This window comes from Lipophrys pholis (genome assembly GCF_963383615.2).
Source record: "Lipophrys pholis genome assembly, chromosome: 13".
Taxonomy (NCBI): Eukaryota; Metazoa; Chordata; class Actinopteri; order Blenniiformes; family Blenniidae; genus Lipophrys; species Lipophrys pholis.
In genome coordinates, this window is record NC_137632.1 from 14,221,092 (window position 1) to 14,242,751 (window position 21,660).

General features: G+C 40.3%; 2 protein-coding genes across 2 annotated transcripts in view; one reads left to right on the forward strand and one right to left on the reverse strand.

Moving 5' to 3' along the window:
- The window catches only part of galnt13 (polypeptide N-acetylgalactosaminyltransferase 13), a 33,772-nt gene extending 22,849 nt beyond the window's left edge, over window positions 1-10,923 (reverse strand). The window contains exons 1-2 of the mRNA XM_080478387.1: window positions 10,535-10,923; window positions 5,302-5,586 (exon numbers count right to left, since the gene is read on the reverse strand). Coding sequence (XP_080334513.1) covers window positions 5,302-5,443 — 142 coding nt within the window. The 5' untranslated portion in view covers window positions 5,444-5,586; window positions 10,535-10,923. The remainder of the gene's footprint in view (window positions 1-5,301; window positions 5,587-10,534) is intronic.
- A 5,290-nt stretch (window positions 10,924-16,213) lies between these two features.
- Window positions 16,214-16,522, forward strand: rprma (reprimo, TP53 dependent G2 arrest mediator candidate a; the record flags this gene model as incomplete). The annotated part of the gene is made up of 1 exon (XM_080478187.1): window positions 16,214-16,522. One exon carries the CDS (start codon window positions 16,214-16,216, stop codon window positions 16,520-16,522), a length of 309 nt encoding a protein of 102 aa, XP_080334313.1.
- Between the last annotated feature and the right edge of the window lie 5,138 nt (window positions 16,523-21,660).

Below are 21,660 nucleotides of genomic sequence, written 5' to 3' on the forward strand. Positions count from 1 at the left end.
ACCGGATCCCCAATAGGGCATAGTCACAGGTCGGATCCGTCACTTGCACAAACAGGGTGGCTCCTCCGGTCCCGATCGTAACAGGTACCTCTTAGTTAAGGTCTGGCAATTGGCACATCGGTCAAGAGGCAACAAGACGAAAAGCTTGGATCTGCTCACATACGAGAGGCACAACTCGTATTCAGAGCTGATTGTTCAGTGAACTAAGGAATGTTGCTGATTAATTTTACACCGGGCTACACCAGGAAGCTAAAATCCTATAAAAGGAAATGCAATCAATGTAAAAGGATCTTAAGATGATGGAATTAATCCAATGTTTTAGCCTGTTGAGTCACTGATATACTGACACAGCTGTCCTAATGACATGAGCATATTGATCAAATAAGCTCAAAAGTATGTTGACGCGAAAACACTTAATGTTTTGCTGACACATACGAAATTAACTGTGTGTGTGTGTGTGTGTGTGTGTGTGTGTGTGTATGTATGGTTGGGGGGGGGGGGATATCTGACTGCATATCCTATTTCTGTGTTTCAGATGCAAGAGACTCAATCTCAGTAATGACAGTTTAGAGGGTAAGAAATTGTAGATCAGAGTGCAGGTCATCCATCTGGCTTCTTGTTTCAATTACAGCAAATGGGTTTTGATTGTACTTTGTCGTTCCTTGTTCAAATAAACTCAATACCATTGGTCCATCACTAGAGATGGGTACCAAACTCGGTACTTTTATAGGTACCGACCCAACATCTGGAAACCGATACCGGGTAGCAGTACCGTATCGGTTCAAATGTGAAAGGTACCCATCCCTATCCGTCACACGACCCAGAACATAACCAGCATCCGCTGTACTAGCGAAATCTTCCAGCAGCTCCATCGCAGCCGTGTGGGAGTTTTGTTTTGTCTTTCTGTCACATAACATTGCAATTTTATCTGAAGGGTTTCTTCTTCTGTCAGACGTTGTCTGGCATTTGCAGACTCCCTCAACTGTTATTTTGTCTTCTCAAATCTGACAGTAGAAATGGCAAACGAGAAGTCAAGTGTTTTAATAGCGTTTCTCCACTTTGTCGGCATCAATTATTTCATTTCAGATCCTTAGCTGGAGAAGTCGGTCTGATGGGTCCCTAATGACAGTTCCCGACCTCATTTACAAGTTCAGATGATGCAATTTAGGTCCAAAAAGAGAAAGAAATTAAACTCCTTCATGCAAAAGTTCAACCTTTCGCAGAAGTCAGTCGTTATCACATATTGATGCATTCATTCGCATTTAAAAAGAAAAGTGTCCAATAATACCAGCATGGAGAGTACCTGAAGAACTCCGCATGTGATTCATTTTTAATTTAAGTGTTAAACACATTAAGTGCTCCATGTTTCACTGACTTTCTTCCTATTTTGTGAAAAATAACACAAAAATTATTAGTCGTGTCATTTTGATATGATATTAACTGGAGAGCTCAGGATGTTGGTCACATTTGCCGCTCACAAGGCATCTTGCACTTTATACTATTGGTTGTAAAAGAGTTCCCTGACTGCCGAAGCTGAATTATTATTAGGTTGAAGATTCGTCTTCTCAAAAATGCGCACGTATCTCCTGGCAGATTTTACATTGTGCTCTTCGTCACATGGCTTCCAACGTCCTCCGGCTATTTTTATTCACATTTTACTTAGAAAAAGCTTGCCGAGAAGTGCTGCACAGCTGGAGGCTCCTGTTCGGGTTCAAACCACTCTCACGCCTCCATACATTACCTCTATTTCTTCCTTCTGCTGCTTTGCCTCCTGCCTGCAACCCGAGCACAGCTGGCATCACATTATAGATCAGAGAGGCTCGTCTTTGAACCGTCAACACGCAGAGTGCTGTGACACTGCTCTGATGTGCACTTTAATGCTCACAGCAACATATTATCATTGTACGCAACATAGCAGTAAGCACCTCTCCTAAATGCAACCGGGATCAAATTCTATGTTTTAATATATCTGAGAAGGTACAAGTTCCCAGGGAGTAATGGCATTTCTCTAGCGAGTATAGAAAAGAAAATATTTATCCCACAAAAGCATTAAGCCAAACAACTTGTGAAGCCATAATTAAGCCGTTCTCACCTCGGTGTCTCGTCATTACAGTGATGCACTGTACATGGTAATAGGTTTCAATCATTGCCATTAAATTACAGCCATCTGCTCAGAAAACAGATGGAGATACAACATGACAGAATGATTACTTCCTAGGTATAATTAGGAAAATGATGGAAGCCATTAATCTTTCTTCTCTCATTGTTATCAATGATTTGTCCTTGTCGATTAAGGTTGAAGAGGAAGGTCTCCAGTAAGTCGTGTGGTTCAGAGAGGGAGGCACTGATGGAAAGACTGGACGCCGACCTGAGGATGAGGAGGTTTTCAGAGGGAGTGAGCAGAGTGGACCGGATTGAGAATGAGAACCTTAGAGGGACAGCTCGGGATGGGCAGTTTAGTGGGAAAGCGAGAGATACGAGGTTGATGTGGCTTTGTCATAAGAGATGATAGCTGTGTTTGGAAAAGGATGCTGAGGGTGAAGCTGCCAGGCAAGAGAAGAGTCAAGCGAGGAGTTTCATGGACGCAGTGAGGGAGGAAGGAGGACACAGAACACAGAAACTGTCTGGTGCAACCCCGGACAAGAATATGGCAAAAAGAAGAATTATTTTAAAGCAAAAGGTTGTGACAGCTGTTGATAACTCAGATCAATTGATACTGTGATGAATCCCAATTTCCTTTTTTTTTTGTTTTTGCAAACAAAGAAAAAACGAGTGTACTTTTTAATGATCTAAAAATATCCCGGGATGATTCCTTTTGATTGTGAACCTCTCTGTGTGGCTGATTGCAAATACAAAAATAATATAATAATGTTGTATTTGGTCTTCTGCGTGAGGCAGAAAGCAGCTTTGAACACATGTTAAAAGCATATTTAGATTTTTTTTGAAAAAGGAGAAATTAAAGGGCAAATGAATATTTGAGCCTTGAACTGCCCAAATTATCAAATGAGAGTTATGTAACGTTTTCGACTATGGAAGAACTGGCTGTGGGGGAAAATCTAAATCTTCTTAACAATTCATCAGTAAATGCATACGAATTCCACAAAAGCCCTCTTACTCAAATAATTACACACTGTTAGATTGGATTAACTTCAGGGATTTAGTTGGTTTATCTAGACATGAATAGCCTTTACAACAAGTGAATTTTAGTATCAAAAACTATTCAGCTGTTCTTTTCACTTCATGAAGAGAGAGAGAAAAAAAAAAAAAAAGGTCCCACTGAATTATTAAATGTGAAAGTCCCATAATGTGGACACGAGCCGAAGTGTAGCCGTCTTTCCACAAACGAGACATCACTGATTTTACAGATATTGTCCACTAATCGAGGAAGATACAATTCAGCCAAACGATGCACCGCAACTTCTGCCCCTCTATAACGACTAAAAGTGATATATTATAATCAGAATGATCTTAGATTGGGATAAATACATGTATAACAAAAAGAGATGCAGCAGGAGTTTTAAACTGAGGCACAGATTAGAACTTAATGGGCTGGGTTATGTTAAAGGGCTCGTAAAGTGACTCAGAGAGCTGAGTGATTTTCAATATCTGTAAAACTGAATTCAGCAGGTTTTTTTTGTACAGTTTAATGAGTGCATTACTTACTACACTGTACAATGTATATAAATGAAGCCGACCAAGAATCGAGCGACTGTTGCAACAGCATTTACGCTCAGGGAAACGCTTTGCTATAAAAGTTGAGCGGAAAATGTTGACGTCATCCAGCCTTTCACGTCCTTGTGAATCTGACAACTATTGTTTTGGCGTTGCGTTGGATTTCAAGCCAAGTTTTTTTTTTCAGCCACATTTGTATTTGTTAGCAGCTGCAGCCGATGCAAGACTACAGATTTAAGCCACAATTGGAGATATTGCCATGAATGCCCAACTTTTATTTTTCCCTGAGATGGTCGAAATCGCAGAGTACAGCCGTTATTAAACTGCATAATGATTTCTTTTGGATGTGCATTTTTTTGAACGTAGGATGAGTGATATTACATTGAACACAGCGAGAGACAAGGAGACGATTTGTTGTGAAAAATATTGAAAATCTATTTTCTTTAATTGTTTGATATGGATTCGGAGATTTTATTCAATTGCATGGGGATGTTTGAGGAGAGTTTGCCCAAACCGCAGAGGAGAGATTCGATAATCAAAGCAAGTGTTATTCTTTTAAAGCATCTCTCTCTGATGAAGCGCAATGAGGCACAGAGAGAAACAAATGCATTAATTCACATTGCAGATATACCCTGTGTCTACGTGACTGAGCACAGCATCCTTTCTTTTAATTCTTTCCAGCATGTCTTCAAACAACCATCAGGTAAGCATACAATCTCGCATTAACATGATGGCCAGGTGCCACTCGCAATAAACTTTATTATTGTGAAAGGAAAATCACTGATTTGAAGCTAATCAGGAATTTAAGGCTGACATTCTTAAAAAGGTTATTATACACCTGGTAACCAGACACTTTGCATCACTCAACCATTATCCCCTGTGGGGAAAACAATCCTCGTTATGTTGCAACAAAACCTCAGTCAGATATTACATAATGAAAGTAATGATATTGTTATTGATGTTTATTCATTTGATTATTAGATGTTAAGTGATTTGGACAAAATGGTAATTCTTCATATTTGATCCTTCGGTTTTAAATGAATAGTAGTTGCACTATTATTTTGTAAGTCAGTGAAAGAAAACTTGGTGAAAGCTTATCAGGATTTGAATAAAGAACCAGAAATGAACTTCCAAATATGTGTCAGATTAAAAATTACATTTTCAGCTGTGGGCTAAATAATGCATGAGATTATACTGAATAAAGATTAAATGTTAAACACGTGCCATTGGGGGGGACTGTCTGAAATCATTCTTACAGATAGTTGATATATTCATAAAATGTGTAATATTTAACATTAATCTCATGAGCAAAGTAACTCCAAAGTCCGAGGAGCTCTCAGCTCTCCCTCATTCGAACCTTAAAAGCAGATTAGTAAGCCTCTTAGAAACCTGGCTCCTGAGGGCATGTAAGGAAATGAACCCGGCTAAAGAGACGGTGTGCTCGGTTGATCTCAGGAACTGGCTTCGAACCACGCAAACACTGCTTTAAACTTACAACACGAAAATAATGGAAACGCCATCAGCCCTGTGTGGCAATCTAATCACAACTGAAGACCAAGGAGCATTAAAAATAGTGTGTCACCTTCAACGTCGTCCGTGCCGCCGTGAGTGGGAGATGTCGGGACTCACCTCGGAGGGCAGGCAGCAGCGAGCGGTCCTTTCTGTCGTCACATTTGTTGCACTCGCTGAAGTACAGCAGCAGAAACACATCCACCAGCACCCACACTAAGGAGGTGGTCAGCACCACCTTGCAGTAGACGAACCGCCGCATCACCTCGCCGGGAGGTCAGCCAAACGGGGATGTTGGCGGCGAGCGCTCGGGAGCCCTCCAGCTGCTAATGAGGTGTGTGAACTCTGGACACGGGGTGAGGAAATGGGGGCAAGACTTTGCAGCTTCGACCAGGTGGTGTCATCCTTCAGGAGGGAGGAAACAAAAAAAAGAATAAGTCAATGAGACATAATAGTACATCTAACAGCAGAGGGAAGATTACTGGAGCTTACGGCTTAGGATTCTGCCTGAAAATGATATCATTCCATTTGTTTTATGACGTCTGTTGTATTGTTTCTGTGTGCATGGTGTGAAATAGCAGCATCTGAAATGTTGCAAGGGCCTTGATGGTACTTGGATCAAAAATGTCTCGCATGTTTTTTGCAGCCAAAGTCGTCCTGTGTGATTTGTGACGTTGGATTTTCACAAGAACATTGTTTTTCCAAGACCAATGTTGACTGATAGGGTCTTTATTTAAAAGGGTTACAATTCAGAAAGACTCCATAAAAAAGTAAATTAATGTATTCAATACGATTAGGTTAATTTGTTACCAGCCCAAAGACAACAACCAGCCCTTGTTTGTACAGAAACTCCATCATTTATTGTTTAATTCAGAGTGAGTGATCACTAGAGGGTTGAGGGGTTTTTGTTTGAGGAATAGAGTGAATTTAAATCATGGTTTTATTATGGATTTTTAATGTTGTTGTTTGGTCAGTTATTTTCAAGCATTTTTCTAGAACTTCATTGTGATAATTTAGAAAAAAGAAACAAAAGGAAAATGCCAAGTATTATATTTTGGGATATGGTATTTTTGTGATTTAATAAAGTTATGAGAAACAATACAACGAAGGCTTGAAATAGTATATTTATTACATTTTAATCACATTTTGATTTATATGAAACATTTTTTTCTCTTTTCTATTGCATGTACCTGTATCTGGACTGTCATCACATTAGTTTTCAAGCTTGTTTTATTTTTTTTCAGTTTCACTTCAAACATTTTTACTTTTGTCTTCATTACAGACATTTCTTTCTAGCTTTACTCCATTTAGTCTCTGGATTCATTTGTAAAAGTATTCTTATTAGGGGAACTGGTAATTCTAGTGAGTGATGTTAAGCATCGCTGTTATCATGTTAGTCATTTTAATAAATATGTATGTCAGTAGTTTAAAAGGGGGATGACAGTGACACCTGTAAAGTAGTACAAATACAGTACATCTCGGCACCTGTTGTAAGAGAGATCAGTCATCCCCTTTCTCAAGGGGTCAGTTTCATCTTATTTAAAAATGCGATTGTAAAAGTACCCGGCGGGACACATTTCTTTTCGACAGTTCCTGCGAAGGCCAACATATTTACTGTACAGCCAGTACAGTAAATAAGATCTACTAATATTACTGCTGAGAGTATCCGACTTTACCGTAAATCATTCAAGGACCGAAATATAAAATCTCCACTTTCTTATCTTCACTGGTTTTATATGTGTGTTTACTGCCTCCCAGCCGCATGCAGACTTTTACGAGAAGGACGGTCCATTGGAGGTCACACCCAACTTCCTGCATTAGACTGACCACAGACCCTTTACATTCTTCCATTTGGAAGGATGAGTGAGTGCTCATTTCCCCCTTTACAGGCTTCTCCCACTTCATCCGTGGTGCAGCTAGAACCATCTGGGAGAACCTTAAGACCAGACTCAAATTGAGGAGTTTGAATTTCTCATCGGCATGGGATGTATGCCTCACAACATTTCAGATGAAAAACAACATAATTTCCTGTCAAACAGGATTTCTACTCCAATGAAATGATTGTTGTTGTTTTTCGTTGCTGTTGAAAGGCTTGTCCAAAGTATGATCAGAATAGAAATAGTAGGAAGGGAAGGAAAAAAAAAAGGCTTTCAGCGAATCAAATGCACAGAATCAAACACATGAATAGCCAGGAGTCTTTAAGCATGCAGAACAGGAATACAGGCTTTGATACACACTTTGCTGTGGAGCACATATATTTTTCATTACACAGTGGAGCAAAACAACAGAGCCTCTCCATATTCCTAAAAACTGAACACACACTGAACATGATTGTCTTTTGAATCATAAATTTACATGGGCATCATTTACATTACTAGTTACTTTTATAAATAGTGGAAAATGCCTCCGGCATCTCCCGCGGGGAATCTGACCGTTTCCCTTATCTTCCACTTGCAGCATGGTAATGACCGTGCGCCCCACACACACACACACACACACACATACAGTCACAGACACACACACACACACACACGCACACATACAGACACACACACACACACACGTACTCTGTCTTAAATGTCCATCACAGAGGCTGACACGGCTGTCCTGGGCTAACTCCTATCTCATTCAAAAACAAGGCAAAGTCTGTCCAGCCGCACCGGGACTGGCATCCCAGTGCAGTGGATGATTTCAGACAGAATTCATGCACCTTTCAGTGCATCTTAACCCCAGCAGACATCTGTACATCAAGATTGCATCTAATAAGTGTAATCAAATAAATGGATAAATCTCTGCTGAAACCCAAGTATGTGTAGGATATCACCTTCACACACGCACACACACACACACACACACACACACACACACACACACACACACACACACACACACACACACACACACACACACACACACACACACACACACACACACACACACACACACACACACACACACACACACACACACACACACAAACAGAGCAACGATGATTCTGCCTAATGTTGTCTGTTTGCATCTCAAACCATCTGCTTTGGTTCATCTATGGCAAACATGTTTGGCTACGACACCACCAAACACACTACCAACAGCTTGATGAAGTCCTGTCCGGAGATATCTGACTCAATCAGTCGAACCATCTGCACAGAGGAATAGTTCCTGTCTGCTATGCACCGCTCTAAAAATACCTCACTTTTTTTTTTTTTTTTTTTTAAATGACACTGTTCCAGTCTTGTCAAGACGAGTTTCACTCATTAGGTATCAACTGCTTTCACAAGTGACAGATAATTGTTTTGTTGGATGCACTCTTTATTGTGAAATGCCTGGTGAAACGCTACAAGTTAAATTAAGCACTGCCTAATTATTCAACGGGATAATGAATTCTCTGATGTGAAATGAAAGGTTATTTAACAACTTGTGTTCCACAGTAATGCAACAAGACACACCTCACATTAGCATGGAGCCGTGACGGAAGCTGGACAAGAAAAATGATCAAGGTGGTTGTGTTTGCACCTTTGTTTCTCTCCACAAACAATAGCCATGACCTTCGTCAATGAGTTGCCATCCTGTCTGTGTGGCGTAACGCATCAACGCTTTCTCTCTGGGGTTAATAAAGTATTTCTACACTGATTAACCAATCGTCAAGTACGTAGCTTATAGGTACTTCAATATTTAGTGGAGAAAAAAAAAAACACTTTAAAGTTCTTACCCCAGTCAAACACAGGCCAAGAAATATAAATCCTCCTTGGATCCAGCCCATGAACTTGTGCACTTCGCTTTCTAGTGGCTCCCAATTCTGGGTGCCGACTCCCATTGGCAAGGTAGTGAATGTTGGGTAATGGGGCCCAGATATCATGAGATTGGCTGTAGGTTTTACCTGCTCTGGGGTTGTTGGAAATAGATCCACGCATGAACTTTGTGAATTTGTTCCAATAGAAACCAGGATATGAATTTAGTTCTGGGGTCATTTACCTCTAAAGATAAGACCCTGAACACAGTGTTAAAAGGGTTCTGTGGCGCTGAACATATCTGACTGGATGACTAGTCATATGTTTTACCAGCCACATTATGAAATATTGTGCACTCTTCCTTCATTCATCACCACTTTGCAAGCATTTCTGGCACTTTTATTTCATGTTGCCACCACGGGTCGTATCATCTCCAGCACTGTCTCAACCAACCCATTTACTATACAATGAAGAATCTAAATACAAAACAAGCTGTACCTCCTCACTGTTTACAGTCATCAAATACACATGCAGATCTTTCCATTGATTTTATGGTGTCATTGCTACATGACTTTCCTCTCATGGCAATCCCCCTGGATTGGAGGTGTTGTGCATTTATGTTAATTGCTGTTTCTTATATCATCAGCCAGGATGAATCTCTGTTCCACATTGGAAATGCAGGCAGTCAAAATGTGGCGTTTCTTTACCGGATATGAGGGAACTGCTGCAAAGAAAAGTTAGAAATCACTGCTGTGATGGACATTTTGTTCATCTATCCTTGGTCCTTGGAGCTACTCTACTTAATGAAGCAGTATTTTCAAAAGGAATCCTGGGCTTTCCTTTAATGTGTTACAGCAGCATGCTGGACCCAAAATGAGATGAAATTCACAAAAAGTATTTGAACTACCCAGTTTGTAAAACAGTGACGTGCACAAGTGCTGAGCATACTGGCCCTGTTGTACCTCACGTTTAAAACGGTCACGCCAAACGCAAAAGGCGAGACAGTACATATCAAACAATGAACACTTAAGTTTGAATCATAGGTAACCCACCGGCATTTGATACCAGTGCCAAAAACTCACCATCTCAAGTGGAGAAAATTGCCCAGCCATCACATGAACAGTAGGTGATTAGAGGGCTCATCTCAGTAAGCTCATTAGGCCAATGACTGTAGCTTATTTTATAGGATAAACAACACAAAACATTAGGGTTTGTAAGGCACTAAACATAGGGTCATGCTGATAATTCAAAATGATATGTGGTGGTGTCATCTATGCAAACATGAGGGATCAGTCCACCTTCATGTCAATGCATATTAGGCCTATATTGCCCCCCCCCCCCCCCCCTTCAAAAGGAAAATCACAATTTATGGAAGGATGGGGCATAAATAAGACGAACAAACACTGTCACAACCAACAGCAATGGAGCAATAGACGCTCCTTTCCCCTGAGGACACACAGATAATATACACGGGGTTTTAAGCTCAGCCGTCACATCAGCAGCATGGTCACCATTTCATGCTGAGATTATTTTTTTTTTTTTTTTGGAGCGATGAGTCCATGGCACTATTTTTGCAGCGTAAGGTGGCACGCGTCAACAGAAAAAGGAGGACACTCGTTGCTTACCTAGATTATAGCTGGAGTGAACTGGTGACCCGCCGCAGCCTCGCGCTCAGGCAACGTGTTGAACGTGGCCAACATGACCGAGCGCGCAGTAACGAACCACCAAATCCAAAGTGTGCAAACTGAGCCTGCAGCACGTCTGGAGAGCGACACCTAAGTTAGAGTCCATCTCTGGAGCGGAGTGCAGTCCACAGTCCGTCCAGCAAAGCCTCTCATGGCTCCTGTCTGGACTACGTCTTCTTGGTTCGTTTCTGGTCGACTCGCAGAAATAGCATGAGCCGATGCGCGTTTTGGTTTGTTGTTGTTGTTTTATTTTTTTTGCCTCCTGCCTCCTGCGCGCTGCGCACGTCTTTCCCCGCACCTGTTCTCCCAGTGAGTATAACGGTAAAGAGGACAGGCGAGATAATTCTCAGCGCAATCTAACCTCAGCTCAGACCGACCTGCGAATGCCCTGCGCCTCCTCTCTGATTGGCTGACAGCCACGTCGCTCACGAGGGGAGCGTCCGGGCCGTCTGGTAAATGTAGGCGCTTCGCACGCCGCGCCAGACGCAACACACCAGAATTTCTGTCAAGCTGCAAGTACAGATTGAGTGACTGACTGAGCATCTCTGCACTCAATGTACAGTATTGATGGGGATTGAAAGAACACCGTGTTACTTTTATACACTTGCCCGGGAAATTTGCTGTGTTTGGACTTGAACTGGCACTCAAATCTTGTGACCTTATTTAAGTTCTTTCCTACCAATGTGCTGCAATATAATATAATATAATATAATATAATATAATATAATATAATATAATATAGTTATATGATATAACATAACATAACATAACATAACATACTATACTATACTGTACTGTACTATACTATAACATAACATAGCATAACATAACATAACATAACATAACATAACATAACATAACATAACATACTATACTATACTATACTATACTATACTATAATATAATATAAAATAATATAATATAATATAGTGTATCTCCAAAGTTAACAGGGGTTGGCTTCGGAATACTATGAATCTGAACTAGTCTTGGGGAGTCTTGTAATATGGTACAGAGAGTAGATGCGGGTTACTTCAGATAATCTGGCTCTTCCCACTGGGCAAAAACATGTATTAGTAGAAATCAATGACTCTCAATTGCCAGTTGATGTGAATGTCTCTCTTCATTTGCCCGGTGATGGACTGCCAGTGTGTTTAGGGTGTACGATTCCTTTACCCAGAGCCAGCTGTGATCACCTGGACAATGTCAAATTAGTGGTGAAAAGGATGAAGAAAATAATAATAATTAATTTATCACACTATGATCAGTCTACAGTAATTGAGACAGAGAGATAGACACTCGAAAGTGAAGAGGGAAGTTTTTTTTTCTTTCTATTTTACATTTCCTATTTTTGGATCTGTTTAATTATCTAAATATTATTTTTCACACACAAATCCTGAAAGGCACCAAGACGATCATTAGAAGCCACATTAGAAATGGCAATATCTGCTCTCTGCTTAAGTGTAATTTAGCACTCATTACTGCATCTGGTTTGACTGATGAGATAATGCAAATAGATGCTCTGAAGCAATATTATGGAAAAGTATGAGAGGATAAGCCCCCACCTCATAGACCATATTATGTCACCCAACTTGTCTAATTCTCATGTAGCACTTGCTTCTTCTCAGGCCAAGTAGTAATCTTTGGTTAAATGGTACGTTTATTCATATTTTCCATGTAGGATATTATTGTCAATGGTTGTTTGGATCTAAATGTATGGTTTCACACTAAGCTACATTACATTATTTCAATTAGAATCTATTTCAAATACAGTTCTAAAATGTGTATTCTAATGAGGAAATTGTATAATAGTTTTACCCTCCAGTGAATCTTTGTGTCACAATTGTTTCTCTATAAATGTAAAGGAAAAACTAAAGAAGCATCTCTCTAACCCCTTCAGTTTTCCTGCTGCTGCAAACCCCTGAAGCTCTCTGGAACCCCATCTTAAACTTTGAAAACCATCCATCCGTCCATATTTCACGTTGATTAACCCTGTTGAGGGTTGTGCGATGCTGGAGCCGATCCCACCTTACAAAGGGTAATCGTATCACAGGGCAAACATGCAAACTCCACACAGACAGGCCCAGCCAGTGTTTGAACCAATGACCTTCTCGCTGTGAGAGGAGAGTCCTAGAAGTATAACACTAATACGAGTGAACTAATGTTGTCTTTTAATCCATATAAGCTACAGAAGTGTCACAGAAACAGTATTCAATTGAAAATTACTACAAACGTTTTCTGTTTATTAAGTTCAAAAATTGTTGCAGATCATAAACATGCAGAGTAAAAATATTGCATTGATGGAAAAATATCTCGTAATTTTCTCTCAATTTGCATTAAATTGCATTCAAGTTACTCTCAAGGAATCTTTAAGTTAATGTTTGCTTTTTCATTATGCACTTGCTCTAAAAACAATAGTAAGACCACTAAAGCAATTGACAGCCAGGAAGGGGTATAAAAACATGGAAATTGTCGGCATAAATTGCATACAACTTGTGTGTGCACAGCTATAATTCATTCTATTTTCACAAAGACAGCGTGTTTTTTTACCCCACAGTGTTTTCAGGGCAGGCTTTTGCTGGGTCGTTCCTGAACAATGCTGCCATCTGCTGCTACAGATCGCAGTGAAACATTATTCTGGGTGATGTGGTAAAATAAATCTGATCTGGGCGTTTAATTTACACCCAAATAACAATGATAAGCCTGTCAATAATGTAAAAAGCGCAGACTCTCAAATGAACACGTGAAACTTGTTCTGCAGTTTGACTGGACTCAAGCAGTCTGCAGTCTGTGCACAGAGATGTTGGTATCTCCTCCATTCATTACTGGATACACATAATCCAAGCGGAGTGCTCGTACCAAATTCAAAATGTCCACCAGATGTCAGTGCCCGCTCAGGTGCTGCTTAAGTAATGGAACAGTAGAAAATGGCTTTGCAATTGCTTATAATAGAAAATGACAAAAAGAAAAATATTTGGTGATTAGGAGACATCTGTATTTTACATGATAAGGATAAATCCATGTCCTATAATTAATGATATAACAAATATGACTTTAAAGTAACAGTTATAAAGTGATACACGTTAGGAAAGGGAACACTTGCATTAGATTCATAAGCCCAACCAAGTTTTCTTGTTTTTTCTTGTATATTATTTCAACTGAAAGGCTTTATCCAGGTGCACCGGTTGGGAGGAACTTATGTTTCAACACACAGGCAAAGCATAACAGCTGATTATTACCTCAAAGTTAAACAGAATTGCCTCATCGTGTTTTCTATATGTATTTACAAATATTAAGTTGGAAAGTACTCATTTGACAGTTTACAGTACTCATACTGTGAATGTTGGTGCACTTAAATGAGACTCATTTATAGTGCACAGGCATATCTAATGACAGTAGTTTCACTTCCTGCCACAGCAAATAAAAATGTTGCTGTGAAAAAAAAAATGATGAAAGGATAAATTGATTATTGATTGAAGCCTGTGGGATTTTACAAACCACCCCCTCAGACAAGAAACTTTGTGACCTAATTTCATAAATGATCTACCATTGCTTTAGCACAACACAAATCCCTTAAAACATTATGATCTCTGCAGAAGAGCTATCATGTCATCAAATACAGCTTTGAACGTGACCAGTGTTGTTGAATGGTCTGGAGCAGGCGATCCAGAGAAATGTTTCTGTGGAGACACATGGGGTAAAGTTAAACTCAGAAAGACACCAAATGTAATAAAGAAATCTATACCTCGATTGGTTCTCTGACATTTTCAAAGAATTGGAAATATTTTAATAGCATTCAGTGAATGACTCCAGCTAGTTTTCTGGTTTCGGCATTAATTATTTCTCTGAGTGAATGACGTTGTCATTATCCACTGTCAACATACTATTTGCAGCATCAAAATGCTGCTTGGATTACATACGTGTCCATATCCATTCATCTTTTGTTCAGCTTGAGGCAGGGTACACCCTGGACATGTCACTCAGGACAAACACTTTATCACATTGACATTTCCACCAACAAGCAGTGTAGAGTCGTCAGTTAACCTCAGATGCAAGTTTTTGTACTTTGGGAGAAAAAATTTAAAAATAACCAACATGTGTATAAAGTAAGAACTTACAAACTTCACACAGAAAGCACACACGTCTTGTCTCAACATAGGAGATTGTCACTATGCAGCAGGAGTACTAGCCACTACACCACTATCACTTACATTTATCTCTCTTCAAATTACTTTCAGGGGCAACGAGTATTTCTTTTTGCTGCGATGGGTAGCGAGTTTACGTAATGATTGACATCAATTAGTGTGGGAGTAAGTGACCTTTCAGATTTCAGGGGGCGGAGCCACCAAGAAAGCTGAGATGAGGTGAATAACTTCTAAATAATGTGTTGTATTGAGTTCAGTTCATCACATCATTAGAAGATTCCAATAGACCCAACATGTACATATCATTAATACATATCAAAAGTAATACAGCAGGACATGCAAAACAATCAAATGTGCACAAAACGCAACAGACTTACAAGTCGCTCGTGTTTAACATAAATGTCTATATCTCAAGAACTCTGGGGGGGGGAAATCAGTTGTTACAGATAAACATGAGTATCGAAGGCAGTTCCACATGATGTAGGGCATCAAAAGAGCAGCTATTTACAGAGGTATGCATATGTATGTGTGCAGAGAACATTAAATAAGAGATAAGCTTCCATATATTTTCAAATACAAAAAAAACAATGGAGGTTTTTGAATCAGTGAGAATTTGAAGCATATGATGCAACAGAATCATGTTTTTTTTTTTTGTCCTCACAAATAAGATATTACTGAGATTTCTATTTCTTTTTTTTTTTCCATATTTTTGTTTGCGATGAGAAAGAGCTTTATGTATTGAGGCAACTAGGCTTACAGTTTTTTTTTATTTCCATTTGTCCTACTTGTGGGTTTTGTGAAAGTATTTGTGTTGCATGCCTGGAAGAAAAATCAGGGTTAAGGTAAGTGATAAAGATGCCAATAATAAACCATAACCATAAACATAACCCATAAACACGTTGGCTTGCCTCTGACATGGGGGCAATTGAAACCGACTAATGGAGTATCTAATGAACCACGAACTCATTTTGCATTAATGCATGCATGTAAACCCACAAACTGACACGCGGCAGGTCACAGACGCACAAACATACATAACAGACGTGGTACAAAATGTCCTACATAACCTACACGCACTTTGGGGCCGAGCGCGCTCGCAGTGTGGCCGCGTGGCGGCGCTCTTGTCGTGTCGTCCCGTTCCTGTCTGAGCCAGGTACAGTCTGGCTATTTAACCGCGGGCTTGGCGGATTCATTCCGCTTTGAAACTGCCAACGCGCCACCACAGCAAACCCTCCCCGGCGACGCGATGCCGACGCGGCGTGTTGAACTCCAGAAGAGCTGCGCGTTATGATCTGACGGAACTTCTCCAACTCGCCTCCTCCTCATCCTCACTTCTCACCGGATCGCCGTTCCCCTCTCTCTGAGGGATTGTTCCGGGGCGCGCCTTTCTTCATCCACCTCTCGCACTCTCTCTCTCATCTCTGGCGCTGAAAGTTTCACAGTGGAGAAAAAAAACTAAGTCCGAATAAAAGTAGAGATGAATAACACCGGGTTTAACCAGACTGAGAGCGGACTATTCAACAAGACCGGGGAGTTTTTCTGCTGCAACTTTTCCTCGGTGGTGACCGATAACGGCTTCGTGGCGGCCGCTCCCGACGAGAGGAGCCTCTTCATCATGAGGGTCGTCCAGATAGCCGTCATGTGCGTCCTGTCCCTCACCGTGGTGTTTGGCATCTTCTTCTTGGGCTGTAACCTTCTCATTAAGTCCGAGGGGATGATTAACTTTTTGGTGGCCGACAGAAGACCGTCAAAAGAAACGGAGGCGGTGATTGTGGGAGCTTACTGACTGACACTCTGATCACATTGGAGACACGAGAGGTGGTCCGACTCTGTGAACGTGGCCCTGTTTTTATATTGGTCATTAAAAAAAGAAAAAGAAAGAAAAACTTCTAAGGAACGGTCACCATATAGAGGAGGTACCTGAACCTTGCAGGTGACTGACGCTCACAGATGGTCACCGTCTCGTGATGCCTTTTTAATGCCAATAAAGACTTGTTCATCTTCGAGAGGTATAGTGCGCTGCAAGCCTCTGTCAAGTATTCAGGCATGCACTGTTGTGATTTCAGTAGATTTGTCCAGCAGCGATCTTTGTCCTGTTGGTGGCAAAGTCTTTGTATTTGCTGCTTAACGATAAACATCTAACATTGCAAACGCAATGGGAAACTTAATGTGCACATGTTGTATATTTTGCATACAATATGCAACAATTATTCTCTGGATCTCCTAGTGATAACTGTATGAGTGTATGTGCGTGGGCGGTGGAGAAAGCCCTGCATCCCGTGTATGTTGTTCATTTGAATAAATTGATCCTGTAATTAAAGCTTTTCTTTATAATTAAGGTTTATTTTAATAGCATGAATATTTTCCCACCACAACCTCTGTCAAGCATAATTGAAGATTCAACAGCAAAAAATGGCAAGCTCTTAAATTTCTAGTGCTTTTAAATTCAGAAACGCATTCAGAAATTACATTTTTATGTTACCAAGACACACCGAGGGTAATTTATTAATTTCCTGAGGAAAAAGCGGCTTAAATTTACATAGATACATGTTAATGGCAGACAGAAGTCTGGTTCACCAAAAGACCATATCCTTCCAATTCAAAGATGAATTCAAATCACTTTATTGAATGTTCTGTCGCTCACTGAAAAGGTTTAGTCCAAATGGCATCAATATTTTGTAAGAGTCCTTGTCATTATTGGAGCTGTCTGGGTCCAGTTTTGATTTTTATGCACAGTTCCACATCTTTCCTCCTTCTGTCAAAACACCTGCCATCCTCTGCCCCTGACTCACCTGGACACCCGCTCCCCAGGAGCTTCGAGAATGGCTTGTCTTGTCAACCCGGGGAGGAAGAAGCCATCAGGCAATATGCTGCTGTCTGATTGCCCACCTGTGCTCCGGACACAGTTAAAAAAAAAAGAATCTCAATTCATTTTCTCTGAAAATGTCCTTCACCAAAGTAACAACCTCCTACAGTTTTGATTTTGTGATCTGTCTGTTTGATAAAGTCCTATTCTGTGTTCTGATGGAGGCCCACATGCTGGTGGTGGCTGAAAAGCTGCTCGACGCGCAATCAATTCACTGTGAACTTCATTTTAAGCATAGTATGATAAAGAAAATGTCATTTGTTTTAAGTCAAAGTTAGTCTTATCAAGTGCTTTTTTTTCTGGATGAAAATTAGTAACCGCTGCCATGTGACACCAAGTTGTGACAATGTGGGAATCTCTCTGTGCTGAAACCACAGATTTTCAATTCTAAACAACAATAGATACATCATGCAAAATGGACTAAATACCAAACTATCAAAAAAAGCCACATGAGGATCAACAGGTCTGTGAGCCGTGATTCTTGAGGATGGAGAAACGGTCTTGGGATCTGACATTCACTGGTTAGATTCCCACAGCCAACAGGTTACCACTGTGCGCTCTTTGAGCAGTTCTCCTCGACTCACACGCTCCCCGGGCGCTGTAATGGCTTCCCACTGCTCCTAGTGATGTGTCAGACGCAGAGAATCAGGAGCGAAGGCTTAGAGGCGAGAGAAGCACTTGGGATCAGGAGTTTGCAGGATCAGTTTCCCATAGCGGACAGGTCACAATTGTGGGCCCCTGAGCAAGACCCTTAACCCCCACCGGCTCCCTGGTGCCCACCACATCCTAGAAACAGGATGGGCAAATGCAGAAAAAGGAGTAACCCCAAACGGATTAAAAAAGTAAGATTGATTTAGATTAGTTTAGCCTTCATCCAAAATCTAAGCGTTGCCCTAACAGACAATGAATAGCAACGTTTATCATGTTCATCCCCTTGGATCCCCCGGACATGACAGAAATCTATTTTCCATATCAGGAGTCTGTTTAGTTATATTGGTTCTCCAACCAGTTATTTAAGAATTTAGGACTTTTTGTGATCAAAGTATACACTGTCTCGCAGTTTAAATTTTAATTTCCCTCAATAAATAATACCTTTACTCTTGTTGCCAGGCGTGTATGACAAAGTAGAATCACTTTCTTCGTGTCACATGAAGTTTTTCACCTGGCTTTGTGTGATTGCTTTCATTAGGAAGAGCTGCGAATAGCTCAGAGGGAACGTATTGAGGTTGTTAAATGTCCTGCAGAGAGCAATCTTCTGTCTGCAGGTTAACCATTGTTAGGTTATCCTGCTGCGTGTCCCACTCTTTTATTCAGATTGGAATCTGATTGATTGTGGAGATTAAAAAAAACAAGTAATTTATCAGTGGTAAGATACTGCAGCCCCACAGTGAGAGGGATTTTTTGATAGACAGTTGATGCTATTATCACAAAGCTTCAGAGATACTAGCAACAAACTGTTATCCACACTCCTGACAGTCCTGCTGCCAATAAACAGTTTGTCCTCTGCCACGCAAAGCGCAGGACTAATTCATCAGGTCAATCTATAGGCAAGATAGTTCAACTCACACATTTGAGCAAACTAATTGCCTTTAACTTTTCAAGTTCGTTAAATCAAATAAAATGGAATTGAAAACTATCCACTGGAGACTAGATTGGTTAGATTTGCCCACTATTCAGAGTAACTTGGGCAAAAGTAGGGGGTCAAACTGCAACTCAGAAATTGAAAGACAAGAAGGTAGGAACTCAGCCACAGCCACAGCCACTCACCGCGTTTATAGTACAGTATTATAGTAATAGTTTATTCCATCTACCAAATACGAAATGCAACAACAAAGAAAAGGGTTGAGGCTGAAGTGTAACTTAATTTGCCTAACCCTGTAAATAAGATACATAAACCTTCTGCAATTGCAACAGAACTGAAAACAACAACAAAAACTTGCATTTTCTTTGAAAATCTCTGAAAAACCAAAACATAAACGGTCCTCTAAGTGAACACAGTTACTTTTAATCTCATCCTTCCTAAACTCGATATTTTTCAAAAGTGGCCATCTTTAACCGCCTTTTAATTGTTTTCAGCGTATTTGATTTTATTCAAGTTATCGTCCAAGTTGTTCCAAAGACTAGCCCCTCTTACAGGAAACGCATCTACTTTTTTTATTTGTTCTTGCCATATTTTTAACAGAAAACCCAGTACCCCTGAGGCTATATTGACTCTCTCTATGTTTTATCTTATGTCATGTGTTTTAATCAATGAGCAGTTCAAAGTTTAGGCACTTGAAACAAATATTGCCGAGTTGTAGTTACAATAGCTGATGTAACTCTGCTGCTGAACAGTGGACGCTTCAAATTCCATTCAATTCATAATTATAATGTTTTGTGTATGCCTCGCTATGCCGAATGCCCTTCTTGACCCAAGCTGAGCAGTTGTGGGTTTAATGCCTTGCTCTGAGACACAAAGTAGTGGCCCGTTGGCAGTGGGATTGAACCAGTACTCCAGTTTGATATGAACTAGCAATCAACCAGTCCATCACCAGGCCTCTCATCTAATGTCAGCTGGGATTGCTTCAAACTCTCCTGAGTTGGATGAAAATTGATAGATACCCATTTGCATTTACCTACGAGCATTGGTTTTAGTTATCCGTCTCAGAATGGGATTTATTTGCACATGAATTACTGCCTGAAGAACGGTATCTGTTCACGATAAAAACATACATTCAGTATTTTGCCACACCATACTCTGAGAAAAAACATTTCATTGAATGTTTATTCCCAAAAACAATTTATCGATTTACATCAACATACATAATAAGAGTAAAAATCCTCGTCTAACCGGAGGATGTTCAGTAATATTTAGATCCCATTTGGTGACACTACATAATACATTAATAATAGAAGCAACCTAATGCTTCAAAGCCAAGTGATTTAAGTGTTGAGTTAAAACTATTATTCAGCATCTCTGGGCCCAATAATGTTTATTAAAACAGAAGACACTACTACAATTATTGGAAAGTAATTGAGGTACTATACCTTTTCTTGCATTAAGATATGCTGATTGGTTTTGGAGTTTATGCGAAGGAAAGTTTTACACTTTAAAAACCAATTGCTCAAATCCGATTCCTTAGCAACAAAACTGTGGCTTTAAACCTTTGCAGTTGCTGAGTGACACGGTATGTTCACATATGCCCTCTGACATATAGTGCTGTCGATGTAAAAAGTAAAAACAAAAACAAACAAAAAAAAGACTGCTTACATTTCCATTGTGCACCTGTGCTTTGTTTGGAGCAACTTACAGTATATCACCAGTATAGCTCAGGTCAAAACAGCATCCGGTCACTTTATCCCATGTGAACTGTATGTGGGCTGTGCCCAACTGTGACAGCATCTGCAGGGTGTTGATTGTGGGCTAAAAGAGGCTTCGAGTCCGGGCTTTCTGTCTTCTGATTGGCTGGTGAACTGAGGTCCAGTCGATGAACTGGATAGTGACTAAATGCTCCAAATAGCAGCAAAGCAGCCGCAGTCGTTCCCCTCTTGTTCACTGTTCAGCTCATCTCCCATCTTTTCTTGAATTGTTTCTCTGTGGAGTGCCACTGTCAACCCACTGTTATTGTACACTATCTAAACTGCTGTGTTTTTCTCCACCAAATGGAGAACTTAAAAATAGTCTTCATCTATCTCTATGGATCCTTCAAAAATAAAAGGAGAAAAAAAACAAGACTTTAAAATGATCATCCATCAGCAGTAAGACGCATTCTGCCTAAACCAGATGTTGCCAACGTCATGTGGCATCAGGATCCTGCGACAATGGCAGTAATTATGGAATTCAAGCTGTGAAAAATCCACGCAGACTGTTGTTGGAGCGTGATTACATTACGTCACATCTCCGATTGTAGTTATGGGATGAGTCATGGCTCTGTTGCACCGCTGATTGTTTCACACCGAAATAACCTCCAAACAATCCTGCAAACCAACGCTATACTGTTATCGTGTGTGTGTGTGTGTGTGTGTGTGTGTGTGTGTGTGTGTGTGTGTGTGTGTGTGTGTGTGTGTGTGTGTGTGTG